We start from the raw sequence: 16723 nt of genomic DNA, 5'->3' as shown, positions 1-16723 counted from the left end.
TGATGTTTGCAATACAGAAGTGAGTCTAGCACTTACTGATGACTATTATCGTGTATACATCACAGACCTTTCAGTGATACGAAAATGAGCTTCATAAATGCCTTAGACTGAGCCCCGGGTTTAGTATATTGTTGATTTAATTGTAACGACAGGAAGAGAGTCACCTATAGAATAAACTGAAAATGAAACGTACTTTCAATTCGGCAACTACTATTGTTGCAGATGTACACTAAAAAATAAGAGAACAGTTGGTGAAATACGTAAAATTTATTTTTTACTTTAAATAATCCAAGAAATGAAAATGAAAATTGAAAAATGAATAAACACAAACAACATTAAATGAACGCAGCAAAAAACGAAACATGGAACAACAACGAAACGAAAAACACAAAGAACAAAATAGGAACACAAACAAGAACATTTTTTTCAGTGGGTGCAAGCGGCACCCGATGGTGGGCTACAAAGACTCTTAGCTGCTCCCTCCTTAACATCTACACGAACTTCCTCCATCTTAGCAGCACCCATCAGACTCTCGGCTGCGTCCGCCTCTATATATTGATGAGCTTTTTCCATCTCGGTAGCATTCACGAGACCCATAGCCGCACCTTCCTCCTCATTTCCACATGCTTTGTCAGTCTCAACATCATCCTCGAGACTCTCATCTGCCCCTTCCTCAATCTCTCCACATGTTCCGCCCATCTTGGCAGCACCCATGCGACTCTCAACTATCTTGTCTTGTAAATCGTGATGGGCTTGTTCCATCTTGGCAGCATTCATGGGACACTCAGCTGCCCCTTCATCCTCATCTCCACATACTATGTCAATCTCAGCAATATCCACAACACCATCATCTGCCCCTTCATTAATCTCTCCACATGTTTCGCCCATCTTTGCAGCATCCACGAGACTCTCAGCTGCCTCCTCTTTTAAACCTTGACTCGTTTCTTCCATGTCGGCAGCATTCATGAGACCCTTAGCTGCACCTGTCTCCTCATTTCCACATGCTTTGTCAATCTCAGAATCATCCTTCAGACTCTCATCTGCCCCTTCATTAATCTCTCCACATGTTTCGCCCATCTTGGCCGCACCCATGCGACTCTCAACTATCTTGTCCTGTAAATCGTGATGGGCTTGTTCCATCTTGGCAGCATTCATGGGACACTCAGCTGCCCCTTCATCCTCATCTCCACATACTATGTCAATCTCAACAATATCCACATCACCATCATCTGCCCCTTCATTAATCTCTCCACATGTTTCGCCCATCTTTGCAGCATCCATGAGACTCTCAGCTGCCTCCTCTTTTAAACCTTGACTCGTTTCTTCCATGTCGGCAGCATTCATGAGACCCTTAGCTGCACCTGTCTCCTCATTTCCACATGCGTTGTCAATCTCAGAATCATCCTTCAGACTCTCATCTGCCCCTTCATTAATCTCTCCACATGTTTCGCCCATCTTGGCCGCACCCATGCGACTCTCAACTATCTTGTCCTGTAAATCGTGATGGGCTTGTTCCATCTTGGCAGCATTCGTGAGACACTCAGCTGCCCCTTCATCCTCATCTCCACATACTATGTCAATCTCAGCAATATCCACAACACCATCATCTGCCCCTTCATTAATCTCTCCACATGTTTCGCCCATCTTTGCAGCATCCATGAGACTCTCGGCTGCCCCCTCTTTTAAATCTTGACTCGTTTCTTCCATGTCATCAGCATTCATGAGACCCTTAGCTGCACCTGTCTCCTCATTTCCACATGCGTTGTCAATCTCAGAATCATCCTTCAGACTCTCATCTGCCCCTTCATTAATCTCTCCACATGTTTCGCCCATCTTGGCCGCACCCATGCGACTCTCAACTATCTTGTCCTGTAAATCGTGATGGGCTTGTTCCATCTTGCCAGCATTCATGAGACACTCAGCTGCCCCTTCTTCCTCATCTCCACATACTATGTCAATCTCAGCAATATCCACAACACCATCATCTACCCCTTCATTAATCTCTCCACATGTTTCGCCCATCTTTGCAGCATCCATGAGACTCTCAGCTGCCTCCTCTTTTAAATCTTGACTCGTTTCTTCCATGTCGGCAGCATTCATGAGACCCTTAGCTGCACCTGTCTCCTCATTTCCACATGCGTTGTCAATCTCAGAATCATCCTTCAGACTCTCATCTGCCCCTTCATTAATCTCTCCACATGTTTCGCCCATCTTGGCAGCACCCATGCGACTCTCAACTATCTTGTCCTGTAAATCGTGATGGGCTTGTTCCATCTTGCCAGCATTCATGAGACACTCAGCTGCCCCTTCATCCTCATGTCCACATACTATGTCAATCTCAGCAATATCCACAACACCATCATCTACCCCTTCATTAATCTCTCCACATGTTTCGCCCATCTTTGCAGCGTCCATAAGACTCTCAGCTGCCTCCTCTTTTAAATCTTGACTCGTTTCTTCCATGTCGGCAGCATTCATGAGACCCTTAGCTGCACCTGTCTCCTCATTTCCACATGCGTTGTCAATCTCAGAATCATCCTTCAGACACTCATCTGCCCCTTCCTCAATCTCTCCACATGTTTCGCCCATCTTGGCTGCACCCATTCGACTCTCAATTATCTTCTCCTGTAAATCTTGATGAGCTTGTTCGATCTTGGCAGCATCCACGTGACAATTAGCTATTCTCTCCTCCTCTTGATCCATCTTGGAAGCATCCACCTAGGATACCAACATAGTGTTAGGTGCTTGGTTAAACTAGGAACAACATTATACACTAGAGCTTACAGTATGAAATAATAATGGTTAAGAGTTTTCCGACATTACGGCGAACAAGAGGTTTACATAGATCATCACTGTTTTACATCAGATTCAAATGAAATTCAAAATTTCAATAGTAGTGTTAATGTTTAACATTTAGCAAGTAAGATATTGGAATATTATTACGGCATAGACATTAGAAGCTGATGACTTAGTGTATGGTATGAAAAAGAGGGTCTTCCATTATCACCAACTGCGCAATATAGTATCGCTGTCATCCTCATACTAGCAGCATATCTGCAACTTAAATGTTTCGGGCCTACTGAAGAACGGGATACAACCGGTCGGCTCTGACCAATGACGTCAGAATTAGCCATAGATGATTTACTACACAGATTCAACAGCTGAGACAAGTGTTCGTAAACTAAGGAATTCAGGAGAGAATAACAGGTGGTAGACATATATAACGTCCAGTAATATTTCGTCGTAATGTTAAGGATATCGCTTGTCTGAGTCCTTGTGCTGCAGTAAAAAATAATCGAAAAAAAAAAAAGATAAACGTAGTGCTAGCGTAGAATACCTCAGTTGACATATATGAGTGGTATCTCGAAATTCAGTCTGTGTAGGTTAATTGCAGTATGGGACACGAATTTAACGTGCGTCGATTTCTTCGTTTTCGTTAGCATTGGTATGCTATTCTTCAGTTGACCTGTATACGTCAACTGAAGTACGGGATATAAATTTTACGTATGTCGCTCTCTTCGCCTTGTGTAGTGCTACTATAGACTCGGAAAGTGACACCACCACCCGACGAACTGTGTCAGTTACAAGCGTTATGCGGTTTGGGGATTCGCAAATGACGCATAATTCCCCATTTTCTGTTATTCCCTATGGTTTCAAAGCCACCGAAATTTTGTATTAACAAGACAGAGATTTTGAAACCATATTTTAAACACGTTGTCCTCTCCAGTAGCAGTTTGGACTATGGCCATACTTTCTTGGATATAACGGCCTAATTGAAACTGAAGAAGCTGCAGAAAGATTGAAATCTGGAAAAATGGTCCGAGATAAGTCTAAAACCAAGTGACAAAGGGGAAGCATTGCATTAGAAGACGAATGGAAAACTTGAACACATGAAATGAAGAGTGCAGTTGAGAATAAAATGGGCAAAACTATTATTTCCAATTGAATTCTTGTCTAATTCACCACATGCTGTTATCAATTGTTTAAAGAACAAAATTAAAAAAGAAAAACAGGAAATGAAGCCTCAAATGTGAATATACACACGTAAAAATAAGTTTTGCAGTAAGCTGAAAACGGGAAAACAAGGCTGGATGCAGAAGAAATGCGAAACAATAGAAGCTTGTGTAACAATCGGAAAGTTAGATACCATATATGGGAAAATTATGGAAACCGTTAGAAGAGAGATTCAGATGTATAAATATCAAACGCTTACCTGGCAAGCCATTACGAACGAAAGGACGGAGATCTGAAAGCAGCGTTTAACGTATGAATGGGTCCTGCAAAGCAAGCCAACTTAAAAAAGGGAATGGATGAAGATTCTAAGTTTAAATATGGTACACTATAAAGAGTTTGACACAGCAGTAAAACACCCAATTCGAAAAAAGACTCTTGGCGTACACTACCGTGTTTCAAAATTGTTAAGATCACTGGTAGGGAACCTGAAAAAGGTGTTCCACGTGGTATGTAAAACATCCTAAGCAGGCAGAATACACTCATACTTTCTAAAACATGTAATATTCCCATTAAAAAACAGACCAAATGCTAACAAGTTTCAAAGTTAACGGAATGGTCACGAAAATTCTAATACGAATTAATGAAGACATCGGCAGCAGAGAATTTCTGTGGAGATGGATTTAGGTTGCGCGGAGGTATGGGGACGAGTAAGTCATTTCCGACCTCAGGACTCTGAAGACAGACTGCTGCAAGGCAAAAGTAAATCGGTAGGAATTCTATTTCTGAGGGTCACAGGGATAAAATACAGGGAGTGACGTAATTCCATACTTGTGCATAAAACAAAGTGCAATTATAAAGGTCTCCGGACTCGCAGGAATGCAGTAGCTGAGACGGGAGTGAGATACGTTTGTAACCTAGCAATTCAGCAAGCAGCACGGAAAGTAAACAAAAATAACGTATGCTGATAAACCAGCAGAACTCGTCAAAGTTGTTAGACAACATCTGCATTAAGAACAGTTCCATTTCATATAAATTACACACGAAACCAGGGAACACCGAACAGACTTCCAAGAATAGTTACAGCACCAACACAAAAGAAAGAATCTGCAAACAAATGAGAACAATGCAGCACCCTCAATTTGATAACACACGCCACCCAGATCTTGACCTCTTATCATTATAACGTGGACAGAAAGCATAGGTGTACAAAATACGGAAGATCAAGTTGGCTTTAGAGGAGCTGTAGGCACACGAGAAGCAATACTCGGAGTACGGCTAATACCTGAGACAAGACTAAGAAAGAGCCAAGGATGCAGCAGTGTGTCATAGGAGGAATGGTCAGTAATCAAGTCTATGGCAGGAACGATCATCCGAAGCTTAACCATCTACTAAATATGGACTCTAAAATGCAGCTATGAGCACTTTATCTTCGATATTGTTACTAAATCTCGTCTTGGTCATCTATATTTTGAGGGGTGTAAGTATGGCCCAAATTACGAAAAAAATTTCCTGTGAATATGGGCTGTAAAGTGTTCACCTTCCAGACCTTTGGGCACTTGTTCAGCAGACCTTTGGGCACTTGTTCAGCTTCACTGGTGTGAAAGGCATCCCTTACACAAAACAAGTGCTTGCAGATCTTATGCTACGAGTAGAGCCCATGTTTACCAGCCTCTTTTGCTTCGAATGACCGTGTCTGTAACATCTCTGAAGACTGATCATACCTCCCAGGACACTGTATATTACCTACGTCGACAAATAGAAAGAATTAGACGGTGTAGTCTAGCGACAGATTTTTGAGATGCTGAGAGTGTGAATGGCACAATGTATCAGAGCAGAGGAGTACTGCAGTAACTTTACAGAGAAAAGACGGCAGTGATAAGAAGCGGATAACATCAACAGCAAGCCACTGTTAAATAAGGTGTACGACCGGGCTGTTCACTTTCTGCTATCTTATTCAGCGGATACATTCGGAGGACTCTAGATGAATCTAGGGACACACTAGGACTTGTAGTAGGAATTAACATAGAAGGTAAGAGAACAGACATCTTGAGATTTTCTGATGTTAATACAGTGTTAAGTGAATATGCGGAACTACAGAAGCGATATGCAGATGAAAGTCAGCCCCATTTCTTCCTAACATGCAAATTAATAAAGTTAAGACAAAAATCTTGATGAGTAGACAAAATACCTTTGCCCAGTGCTCACTTAACGAAGAGGGACTGGAGACCGTAGAATCCTTTTGCTCCCTATGGAGTGAAACGACCCTCAGACGGATAAAGGAAGAATACTGCAATCGAGATAAACCAGGCAACAACTGCTTTCAACAAGAGCAGGAACCTTACCCACCTCTTTTCATAGCCCAATACCTGAGGAATAACCCCATAAAGATTTTGTGTGGAGTGTGCCGCTGTAGAGATGTGAAATACGGACGTACGAGGAGGCGGAAAGAAAAATGATAGCTTTCGGCATGTGGTTCTATCGCAGAAGGCTCAAGATATTCTGTGAAAATAACGTATTAAACGAACTGGTGCATACAGGATAGATAACGTGCAGCTATGTCTCCTACAGCTAATTGAATACCACATGTGTCAGCCATATGCTGAGAAATTATGGTGTCATTAAAAGTGTTGCTGAAAGGACAGCAGAAAGGAAGTACACAAGAGACAATCATAGTCTAGTATACATCAACCGTATCATGGACGACACAAATTGCACCACCTATACTGCACTCAACAAAATGGCTGGAGACAGAAATGCTTGCCAAGCTGCTGATAGCCAACCTGATAGTTAAAGACCAAAGAAGAAGAAGGAGATCATAATAAGTTTTGAAATTGGAACAACTAATGGCAAGACGCTTTAAATGTTCGTAAATGGGTACATGTTTGAGTGATTAGCCTGTGCTACATGTGAGGAGAGAAATGCAGCTACACTGTGTGATCAAAAGTATCCTGACACTCCCAAATCATACGTTTTCCATATTAGGTGCTTTGTGCTCCCAGCTACAGCCAGTCACTCCATGTCACCGACCTCAGTAGTCATTAGACATCGTGAGAGAGTGGAATGGGGCGCTTCGCAAAACTCATGGATTTCGAACATGGTCAGCTGATTTTGTGTCACTTGTGTCATACGACTGTACGAGACATTTCCACACTCCTAAACATTACTAGCTCCACTGTTTCTGGTGTGACAGGGAAGTGGAAACGTGAAGGGACACGTACAGCACAGAAGGGTACAGGCCGGCCTCGTCGGTTTGACAGAGACCGACGACAGTTGAAGAGGGTCGTAATGTGTAATAAGCAGAGACAGAGACTATCCACACCATCACACAGGAATTACAAACCGCATCAGGACCCATTGCCAGTACTATTAGTGGCGGGAGGTCGGAAAACTTGGGTTTCATGGTAGAGCGGCTGCTCATATGCCACACATTACGCCGATAAATGCCAAACGACGCTTCTCCTGATGTAAGGAAAGTAAACATTGGACGATTTAACAGTGGAAAAACGTTGTGCGGAGTGACGAATCACTGCACACAATGTGGCCATCCGATGGCAGGGTGTGGGTATGGCGAATGCCCAGTGAACGTCATCTGCCAGCGTAAAATTCGGAGGCGGTGGTGTTAGGGTGTGGTCGTTTTTCTCATGGAGAGGGCTTGCACTCCTTGTTGTTTTGCGCTGCACTACCACAGCATAGGCCTACATGGATGTTTTAGCACCTTCTTGCTTCCTACTTTTGAAGAGCAATTCGGGGATTGCGATTGCATCTTTCAACCCGATCAACCACCTGTTCATAATTCACGACCTGTCGCGGAGTGGTTACACGACAATACGTCCCTGTAATGGACTGGCCTGCACAGAGTCCAGACCTGAATCCTATAGAACACCTTTTGGGATGTTTTGGAACGCCGACTTCGTGTCAGCCCTCAACCAACGACACCGATACTTCTCCTCAGTGCAACACTCCGTTAAGATGGGCTGCCACTCCCAAGAAACCTTCCAGCACCTGACTGAAACATATGCCTGCGAGAGTGGAAGCTATTATCAAGTCAAAAGGTTGGCCAACACCACGTTGAATTCCAGCATTCCAGCATTCCATGGAGGGCATCGTTTTCAGCCAGATGTTGGGACACTTTTGATCACATAGTATATCTCGCACACGCTGCTCTGTTAACCTCCGTCTATGAGTAAATTTTTTGTCAATCCGCGACAGCTGTGTCAAAGTAAATGTTTTTAATGCGTCAAATCATAATTTGTACGCTTTACCTCAAACTTGTTGCTTGTTCTAGCTGTAACTTAATCAGCTTAATTCTACAGCAGCCTATATCTCTAGAAAACAAAGTAATTCCACTTTATAGACTATCATCAATGATGGATGCGGTAATACACTGTCAATGATCTTTTTGGTTCCAAAACTTAAGTATTGTGGTGTTGAAATCTAATATGGGCATAGTATCTCTAGCAGAACCTGCATGGAGACACGTGGGAAACCTATCATTCCCCTCAATGAGACACATTAATAGTTTCTCATAACCTGGGCCACTGCACTTCTTATCAAGTTAAATTGAAAGTATGGACTGACAATCCTTTTATCAGACAACGTTTGTTTCAGTGTTCGAAGAAGTGTTGTAACAGAGCAATAAAGACCCCACGAAATTGGATCGAATTGAGCTCTCATTGTCTGACCAGTGTTGGAAGAGGAATGACAATGTTCTTTACGTGAGACGGTCATTTATTTACACAGATGTAATGTTTATGAGGCCGAATATATCCTGCTCAGTTGTTTCAAGAGACCATACCAAAGTACCGTTATCAAGATACGTACTAGATGTAGTAATTATACCATTTCGACCATACATGTTGGACGGGATATAATAACCTTCATGAAGGCAACAATCGTTGAGGTGTTGTAACTGTTGTGACTGCCTTATCCCCCCTCTACCGTTTCACATGTTCATTAGTGGTATTCATGGCGGCAGTTAATCCCAGCTGCTGGTTTCACATCCACAGACTCCTGTGTAGCACGCAGAAGTGCTCTGCTCGACTAAGAGGTTTGCCTAGTTGTACTTATTTGCATATAAGTGCATAGCAAGTTTTGCCATTTACTGTGTTATTTCTTTGCGCTAATGTGACTGTTGAAGATGTGCCTGACTAGACGAGTGTATGCTACTGTGGTCCTAATTTGCATTACACAGCAGCATCTAAAGAACTTCCGTTATCCTTGATAGCAAATGACGGCGGCAGCAATCGGACTGTAGCCAGACGTTATTACCCTCACTAGCAACTGTACAATTTTCCAGTTGTTATTCAGTAGGATATTTTCCGAAGTCTTACATCTCTGTAAGAGACAAGCCAATCATAAATAGTATCACACAGAAAATGCCATAAGTTGCACTAGGTCAATTATGACTTTGTCGCAAACTGAAATTCAGTTGCTGATCTTACAGCATTGCTGGTACGTGCAGCACTGCTACACGGATGTGTCTCCGACTGGTACCTTTGGACCGTCATCACGGAGTTCTACAGTTGGCGGACTTACAATCGTTGTAGGCTGTAACACGAGTAATATTTGCCGAACCCATGACAGTTTTACAACATAATATTACATTTGGGTCTTCGAACCCAAGGTTGCTATTATCGTGAATCAGCTGGAGCAGTCTGTTAATTCTTCATGTAAAGATGAGAGACAACTGCATTTTACAGTCATGGAGATATGTGCAAATCATGTGATTTTCTCGATTGATATCACCTGTCTAAGTGGCTAATTCTGCAGTGTGAACAATCAGAGACGCTGCTGTTACCTCATCGCACTCACACGCGTACTCTTAATGTTAGTAATGATGTCGACTCACCTCACTGGGGCCCTCCTGCGGCGCATCGATCAGTATTATATCTCGTTCCTCGGGGCAAATGTCTCTCTGTGTAGTGAGGTCCCTGTCTTGATCCTTAAACGGTGGATTATCCTCTGCGACCTGATTGACTTTAAAGCGCCCAATTACGTAGACCTGTGGGTGGTTTAATCCTATAGTTACTTACTCAGCTAGGATGGCATATTTCTATAATACATAAAGCTTTAGATACTTCTCTTAGCATTCTTAAACACATTATACATTAAATTAGCAGCCCTTAAATGTAGGTTATAAGAAGACGTCAGTTAAAAACTGAGTTATTAAATAAGGTAGACAACTGTGGGATACAAAACTAAAGGTAGATGATTAATCGTAGGTTGAAAAGACTATTTCTATCTCATCCATGAATAGTCACTCAGGCAGTTGATAGGGAAAGCTGAGACGATGTGCCTAGATTGGAATATAAGAATCATTTTACTACCGAAGCAGTGCATAATGTGCGAGAAGACATAAAGAATTTAGCTCACACTCAAGAGATGAAACCAGCCTCTTAAGTGATATATTTAACCACATGAGACATTTTTCGTGGCCTGTTTTGTAGGTAATTTTCGTGAATGTTTTTTCTTTACTACTTAACACAGTACAGAACAAACTTCTGTACGCCAAATACACACTAAAGTAAGCATCTATCTCAAACCAGGGTGTTGTGCAAACGTTTTCGTAAACACTCTCTGGTGCCATAGTCAGACTCCGTTAACTTCACTAACCCACCGAATCGAGATCAATTCCAAGCAGTAAATAAGAGTTTTTGTTGTAACTGACGTCAGTGATTTTCGTATCTACGAAGCCAATCTCAAAAGTAAGATCTCCTATTTTTTTTATAAGTACATAGACCTGTTCGTTTCTACAATGGTTAACATAAGTTTACAGCTTGAACATTTAGCTATTTTTCGACATAATCACCATTTTTGTTATTGAAAGCCCATGTCATACCAGCTCGCCGCTATGCTGTTCAGAAAGTTATGAACCCCTTTCTCACCTTGTCGACGGAGCTGAATCACTTTCCGGCCAAATGTTCTTTTATCCTAATAACAACTGAGTACAGAAAGTTGTGCTGTTCGACTCAAGGCGGTGAAGAAACGCGCGGGAAGCATCAACTCGTTGCAGCATGTGGTCCTCAGTCAGCATGTGTGACACCCATCTTGCGCACACCTTCTGTTAGTTCAATGTTTCCGTTAAAATTCTGTGAGCGGTGCTTCGTCAAACCCCAGGGTCCAACGATCAGAGATCACCCAGGGTGATCCGCCGATCTTCAAGCTTTGCTCAACCTTCAACATTGTCACATCAGAAATTGACGGTCTCCCGCTCCTTTGTTCGTCGCGAATTACGGTCCGACCAGCTGCAAACTCTCTACGCCACTTACCAACATTTTTGATATCCATGCACGACTCACCATAAACTTCCGTCAATTGGCGATGTATTTCAATCGGCGCAGTGAACTTTTCGTTCAAAAACTGAATAAATGTGCGCAATTCGCACTTGGCGGTTTCATCCAATGAGAGCTCCATTCTCAACGACTGCCAAGCCAAGACTGAGCGCCTCAGCACAGCACGTGACTCATTCTTCATAACAGCGTGACCGATTGCCACACAAACTTATTAAAAAAAAAGGATACCTTACTTTTGGGATTACCCTCGTAACACTAGATTTCCATATTATTTCCTGAGCCTGGGCCATTGTTAAAATCAGTAACGGGGAATCCTACAGACTACACGTTGAACACTGGACACCAGAAAAAGGGAGCGTGTAACGGTGTCAGTCCACAGTATACTTCATGTGGACTGAGCTCCACGGCAGAGGCAGTGTCTGTGTTTGCATTCTAAACGATGGAAAGCTGATCTGCACGTTTTTTTTTGGCGTGTCCACTGGCGCAGAGCAGGCACATCGTGAGTTAGCAGCTACAGGTTGTGTTCCCATGTTCTCCGAACTCCTAGTCCCACAACGGTGAAAAGGTAAGATTGGAGTGGGACGAAAGACCATCTGGATCTTATGTGCTTAACAGCACGGCTCCCTGAGATGGCACTGTTATAAGGGATCTGATTGGTTGGTATTCAGGAGAGTAGGAAGCGATTTGTTTATCGGTAAGGTCAGCCGGTACAGATACTTCTGAATTCCACATAGGTATATCGATGGCTTTGTCGTAACCTCAGAAAGGGAGCTTCCTAACGAAAACGTAATTTATTTTTACATTATTATGCAGAATCTTGTGCCAAAGAAAAGTATTACTTTCAATTGAAAGTGAATCATATGGAGTTATTAACTACCTATGTGTCAGATGCCCCGATAAAACATTACTCGTTATACTGAAAGTATTTAGTGACACGTAGTAGATTTTCGCACTGTTCCTGTATAGTATCAGAGCTCCTATATCTGCTGTAAGGTTATTAACACAGCACAATTTTATTAGTTCACACCTGTCATATTAGAGCCCTTTAAATCGTGTACATTGTCCTTGCTAAGGCTTCAGTTATTATGGTGATCACAGATGAAGTGGACATACAGATGGGATGACATCTGTTTTCGTTCTGGGAGTAATCCTATCAGAACCTGCACCAAGGCTCCTGGTCCATCTGATTCGCTCCAGTGAGAGGCAGTAACACATTTTTCCGAGTTGTGCCATTGACGTCGTGTGTGCTCTGCTGACTGTTATTACTACTATTTCACACAAATAGTCTGGCTAAGTTATGTAATTCCAAACTTATTCTTATCTCATCATATGAAGAATTGTTGATGCGATTATAATAAACCAGAAAAGACTGCACTGATGCTCTTCATTCGTCACTTCTGTTTTAAAATACTTAAGTTGTTCTCGGTATGCCATTTGTGTCAGTCACAGATATCATTAATATAGTTGTAATGTATCCCAAGTCTGATTAACTTCGACTAATTCTTACCAATTTTCTGCTATGTTAAGGTAGTCTCTTCACTTCTACAATGTACGTGAGGTGAGTCATCACTTTCTTGCAGGCATAAATCGCCGAATTGTTGTAATTGATCCCGAGTTCTTTATTGGTTCCCTACTTTCACATGAGTGCAGCCTGTGGTTTCGTACTAGTGTATCCTACCGTAGTGTTCAGTTCCGTTAATAGTCTGGGATAATACCACTTATACCTATATCTTTACGTACCTGGCAGTTTTCTCTTTGATGTGATAGGTCCTGGCGCCAGTATTTGTGCTCATTTTGGGACTGGCTGGGGGACCGTATGACAGTACGATTTACAGTTACCGTGCAGCTAACTTTCTCTTTCTTTGTTAGCAAATAGCTAAAGACACAATCAAATTGGAGCTAGAGGTACTTAAGCTCACCCTTTGCTGAGCCAACCAATCGAGCAGTTCAGCTCTCAAGTCTGATACATAGGCGATATTTCACGTCGCTGTAAGAGACAAGCTGAATAAAGACGGCATTTCCACAAGAAACTTTAACCAGGTGATGGGTCGAGTTGCGTAAGGCACACTAGGCGAAATCAATATGTGCTCAGTTAAATTCACGTCGGCCAATCGGATTGCGGTTCTCCGTGTTTACATAAATGACATAAAACGGTTATCGGTATACTTGCGTTTAAAATGAGTCAAACAGTTTCATTCCCCGTCATTCCACACTTCGATGTGTCCCCGACTGGCAGTAGTCATTGGTCAGTTGTGACTCGCACAACTGCAGACCTATAATTTTCGTATATGAAGCTGTCTGAAGTTGCTGTGTTTCACACGAGTGTTATGTTCCGAAACCGTTGATATTTTACATCGGTCCCTACTATCCCACATTAATAACTATCCGTACGACCCAAGATTTACCTCAGCGAGTTGTAACCAATCTCTTATTTGATTGTAATAGAGTGAATCCCTTAAATCGTCCTTCCTGAATTTGTAGTCGAGGAGGCGTCTCTGGAGCATCAGATATTGTCGATAGACATGATCTGGCAGAGTGGCTGATTCTGCAATGTATGCCGTTTAAGAAGTAGCTGTTGTTTCGTAGCTCTCAACCTGTCTGTCCGTCCCATCCTGCTTGCTCTTCGTGGCAGTAATGATGCTGACTTACCCCAGCAGGGCCCTCCTGCGGCGCAGCGACCAGTTTATTCTGACGTCTCTTGCGGCGACGGCGACGCTGCTCGGTGTGTTTGCGCTCGCGGTCATCAGACGGTGGTATTTCTTCGGCTGCCTTTCTCTTCTTGACGCGCTCAACAGCATGGCCCTGCAGATGGTTTGACTTTACTATCGCTTATTTAGCAAGGATGCCATATGTCTAATGGAAGGAAACTTTAGACAACTGACTTAGCTTTGTTAAAGAGATGGTATATTAAGTATGCAGACCATAATTGTGTCTAATAACGAATGTGAAATGTGATGCTATAGGCGTTTGTCAAATAATAATGTATCAAATAGCGATTGGGAACTGAGAGGCACACGAATGAAATTGGTACAGAATGTTTTAATGGGGTACACTTAACAGAATATAGGTTGGTTGACACGAATAATGGTAAGGTTTCTAAGAATAATGAACCCCGCAACTGAAAGAGGAAGAATGTGAACGTGTGCAAAGTGAATAAACACCAGATTGTTGTCCGCGCACTGTGTAGTACACACCATATGAAGAAAGCTGAACTAAGTCAATAGATATATGACCCGAAAAACATAGACATTGTCTGTGATTCGTTTTGTATATAACGTTTGTGATGCATCTTTCTTCATAAATGCGACAGTAGAGCGGAAGTATACGTACAGCAAGAACATAGTAAAATACGCAGGCATTTGTAAACAAGAAAATTTGCTGGTGTGAACCTATATTTATATTTATAATACTCTCTGTTACCACCATAATTTCTCTCACTTGATCCTCTGATCGTCACGTGAATATACGTGTAAAGCTCTATGACGTTGCCTAGTCTATCACAAATTCACATTCTGGAAGACTGCACGAAGAGATTACGACCCCATCGTTACCTTTTACTTAAGAGCCCCCCACACTATACAAGTCTTTGTTACATCTTCGTGTGGTTTGGTCTGGTTACTTATATTCTTATTACCTATTATTCATGTTTCAAAACCTTATTCTGCATGTCGCATTGGTGGAGGTCACAAGCACTGGAACTGTAAACCGTATTATGTCGCACTGGTGTCGTGTGTATTTCTCGTGCAGCTACTGAATAGAACCTAAAGTCGGATTTGTGCCTCTTATTACCGACAACATATGCCCACTGAAGATCATAGCAGCACTTAGTTTCACGAACAGGTATTGAAACTAACACTTCGTATGACCGTACATTGTGTACTGGACACGTGAGGTAGCATGTCGAATGCACATGGGAAACCATGTAAGACTGAATCGACTGTTAATATGCGTTTTTAGCTCTTGTTTCAAACTAGTGGTATAATCCGTATCCTTATAATTTTACAACGGAAGTTCACTTTCCACAGCAATAGCATTCCATATTATGTCACATTTAGTTTAGGATATTGTAACCACTGCTTTTTTGTATTAATGGATTACAACAAAGTGCGTTCCTTACTTAGGCCCACGTGTAAAAATGAGAGAGCTGTCTGGGAGAGTGACTGATTCTGCGATGCAAACCTGGTAGTGCTGATGTTCGCTCACCTCTGCACGGCCGTCCTTCCCAGTGTCGTCCTTATTATTCTCTTCTTTCTTCATGCGAGGGGCTGGTCCTGGAGTCGACTGACAGGGAAAGATCTCGAAGATGGACGGATATTCTGGCTCCCTTCTCTCTCTGAAGCGCCCGTACTCCATAAACTGTGGATGTTTTGTTTTTGCCATTACTGACTCAAGTAGTATTGTATATAACTAACACATAAGAATACTATAGAGATTAGACTCGCCACACTTGAATGGATTTTTGGTCACATACTCAGTCGGTAAGTGTAAATTCTGAAGAATGTGTTACATAGTGTTATAGGGAGCTGTAATAAAATAATAAATCAAATAAAGTAGGAAAAGAGAGGTACAAGAGTGAAAAGGTGAGGTAAGTCTTTAATGGAATGTGCTCAACAGGATTGGACGCAGGCTAATGGGACTGCTGCTAAGAAATCTTAAAATAGTTAACGGTCGCTTGAAACCAAAACTTCTGAGTAAGTGCAAAGTTTAGTAGATATTAGGCAGATTTTGCCGACACAGTGTGGTAAACATACTGATATAAAAATATTAGCCCATGAAGAAAAATGAAACCCGTCAAGAGACTCATTTTCCATAACCATAATTGACTATCTGTGGCCCAAGGTGTGTATAACGTCTATGTTGATATTTTGCTTAGTAATTACAGCAGTACATGTTTATGCATAGATGTGAACTCTAAGTTACACAGTAAATTTTGTATACAAATATAAACTTTAAACTTGGAAACGAAAATATAAAATTATGCTAATAATACCACCCTAAATCATCTGGTAAATTAAATTAATTAGTGTAATACCATGTTAATAACAAAAATTAGGTGTCATCATAAATTATTACATGGAATAAATTTAGCCACATATTATAATTCAGATTCATCGCACGGTGTAATTGTTTCTGAAATTGTATACTTGCTCTAAAGTTACTATATCTTTTTTCTATAATGGTTCACACCCATAATATTTCTCCCTATTATTATAGGGCAATTGTTTCGTTTAGCTACCTCCCCAAGCAAATATACTTGATCTACCATTACAGAATGTCTTTCAATGGCCTAAATGGTTTCCAGTATTTTGATAACATCTAAGTTCCATTGGCAATTGTTCTTGTATTTTTATAGTTCCAGAACCTCCGCTTTGATGCCACAAAGCCAGTACTTCTCCATCGAATAATGTAGCAGTGTTATCAAATGGCAAAACAAGCAAGTATTCGTAAGTGCCAATGCTTCCAGTCAAATTTCCCTA

The 16723-nt window shown here is 41.8% G+C and overlaps 1 protein-coding gene across 1 annotated transcript in view; it reads right to left on the bottom strand.

Annotated features, from left to right (window-relative positions):
* Positions 1-426: 426 nt before the first annotated feature.
* The window catches only part of LOC126092789 (uncharacterized), a 133369-nt gene continuing 117072 nt past the window's right edge, over positions 427-16723 (bottom strand). Inside the window, exons 3-6 of the mRNA XM_049908517.1 lie at positions 15450-15602; positions 13896-14048; positions 9803-9955; positions 427-2718 (exon numbers count right to left, since the gene is read on the bottom strand). Of these exons, the coding sequence (XP_049764474.1) occupies positions 427-2718; positions 9803-9955; positions 13896-14048; positions 15450-15602 (2751 nt within the window). The remainder of the gene's footprint in view (positions 2719-9802; positions 9956-13895; positions 14049-15449; positions 15603-16723) is intronic.

Source organism: Schistocerca cancellata, chromosome 7 (genome assembly GCF_023864275.1).
Source record: "Schistocerca cancellata isolate TAMUIC-IGC-003103 chromosome 7, iqSchCanc2.1, whole genome shotgun sequence".
In the NCBI taxonomy this organism is placed as follows: Eukaryota; Metazoa; Arthropoda; class Insecta; order Orthoptera; family Acrididae; genus Schistocerca; species Schistocerca cancellata.
Note: the sequence above shows the minus strand (reverse complement) of the source record. Positions and strands in the feature narration are given on the sequence as shown.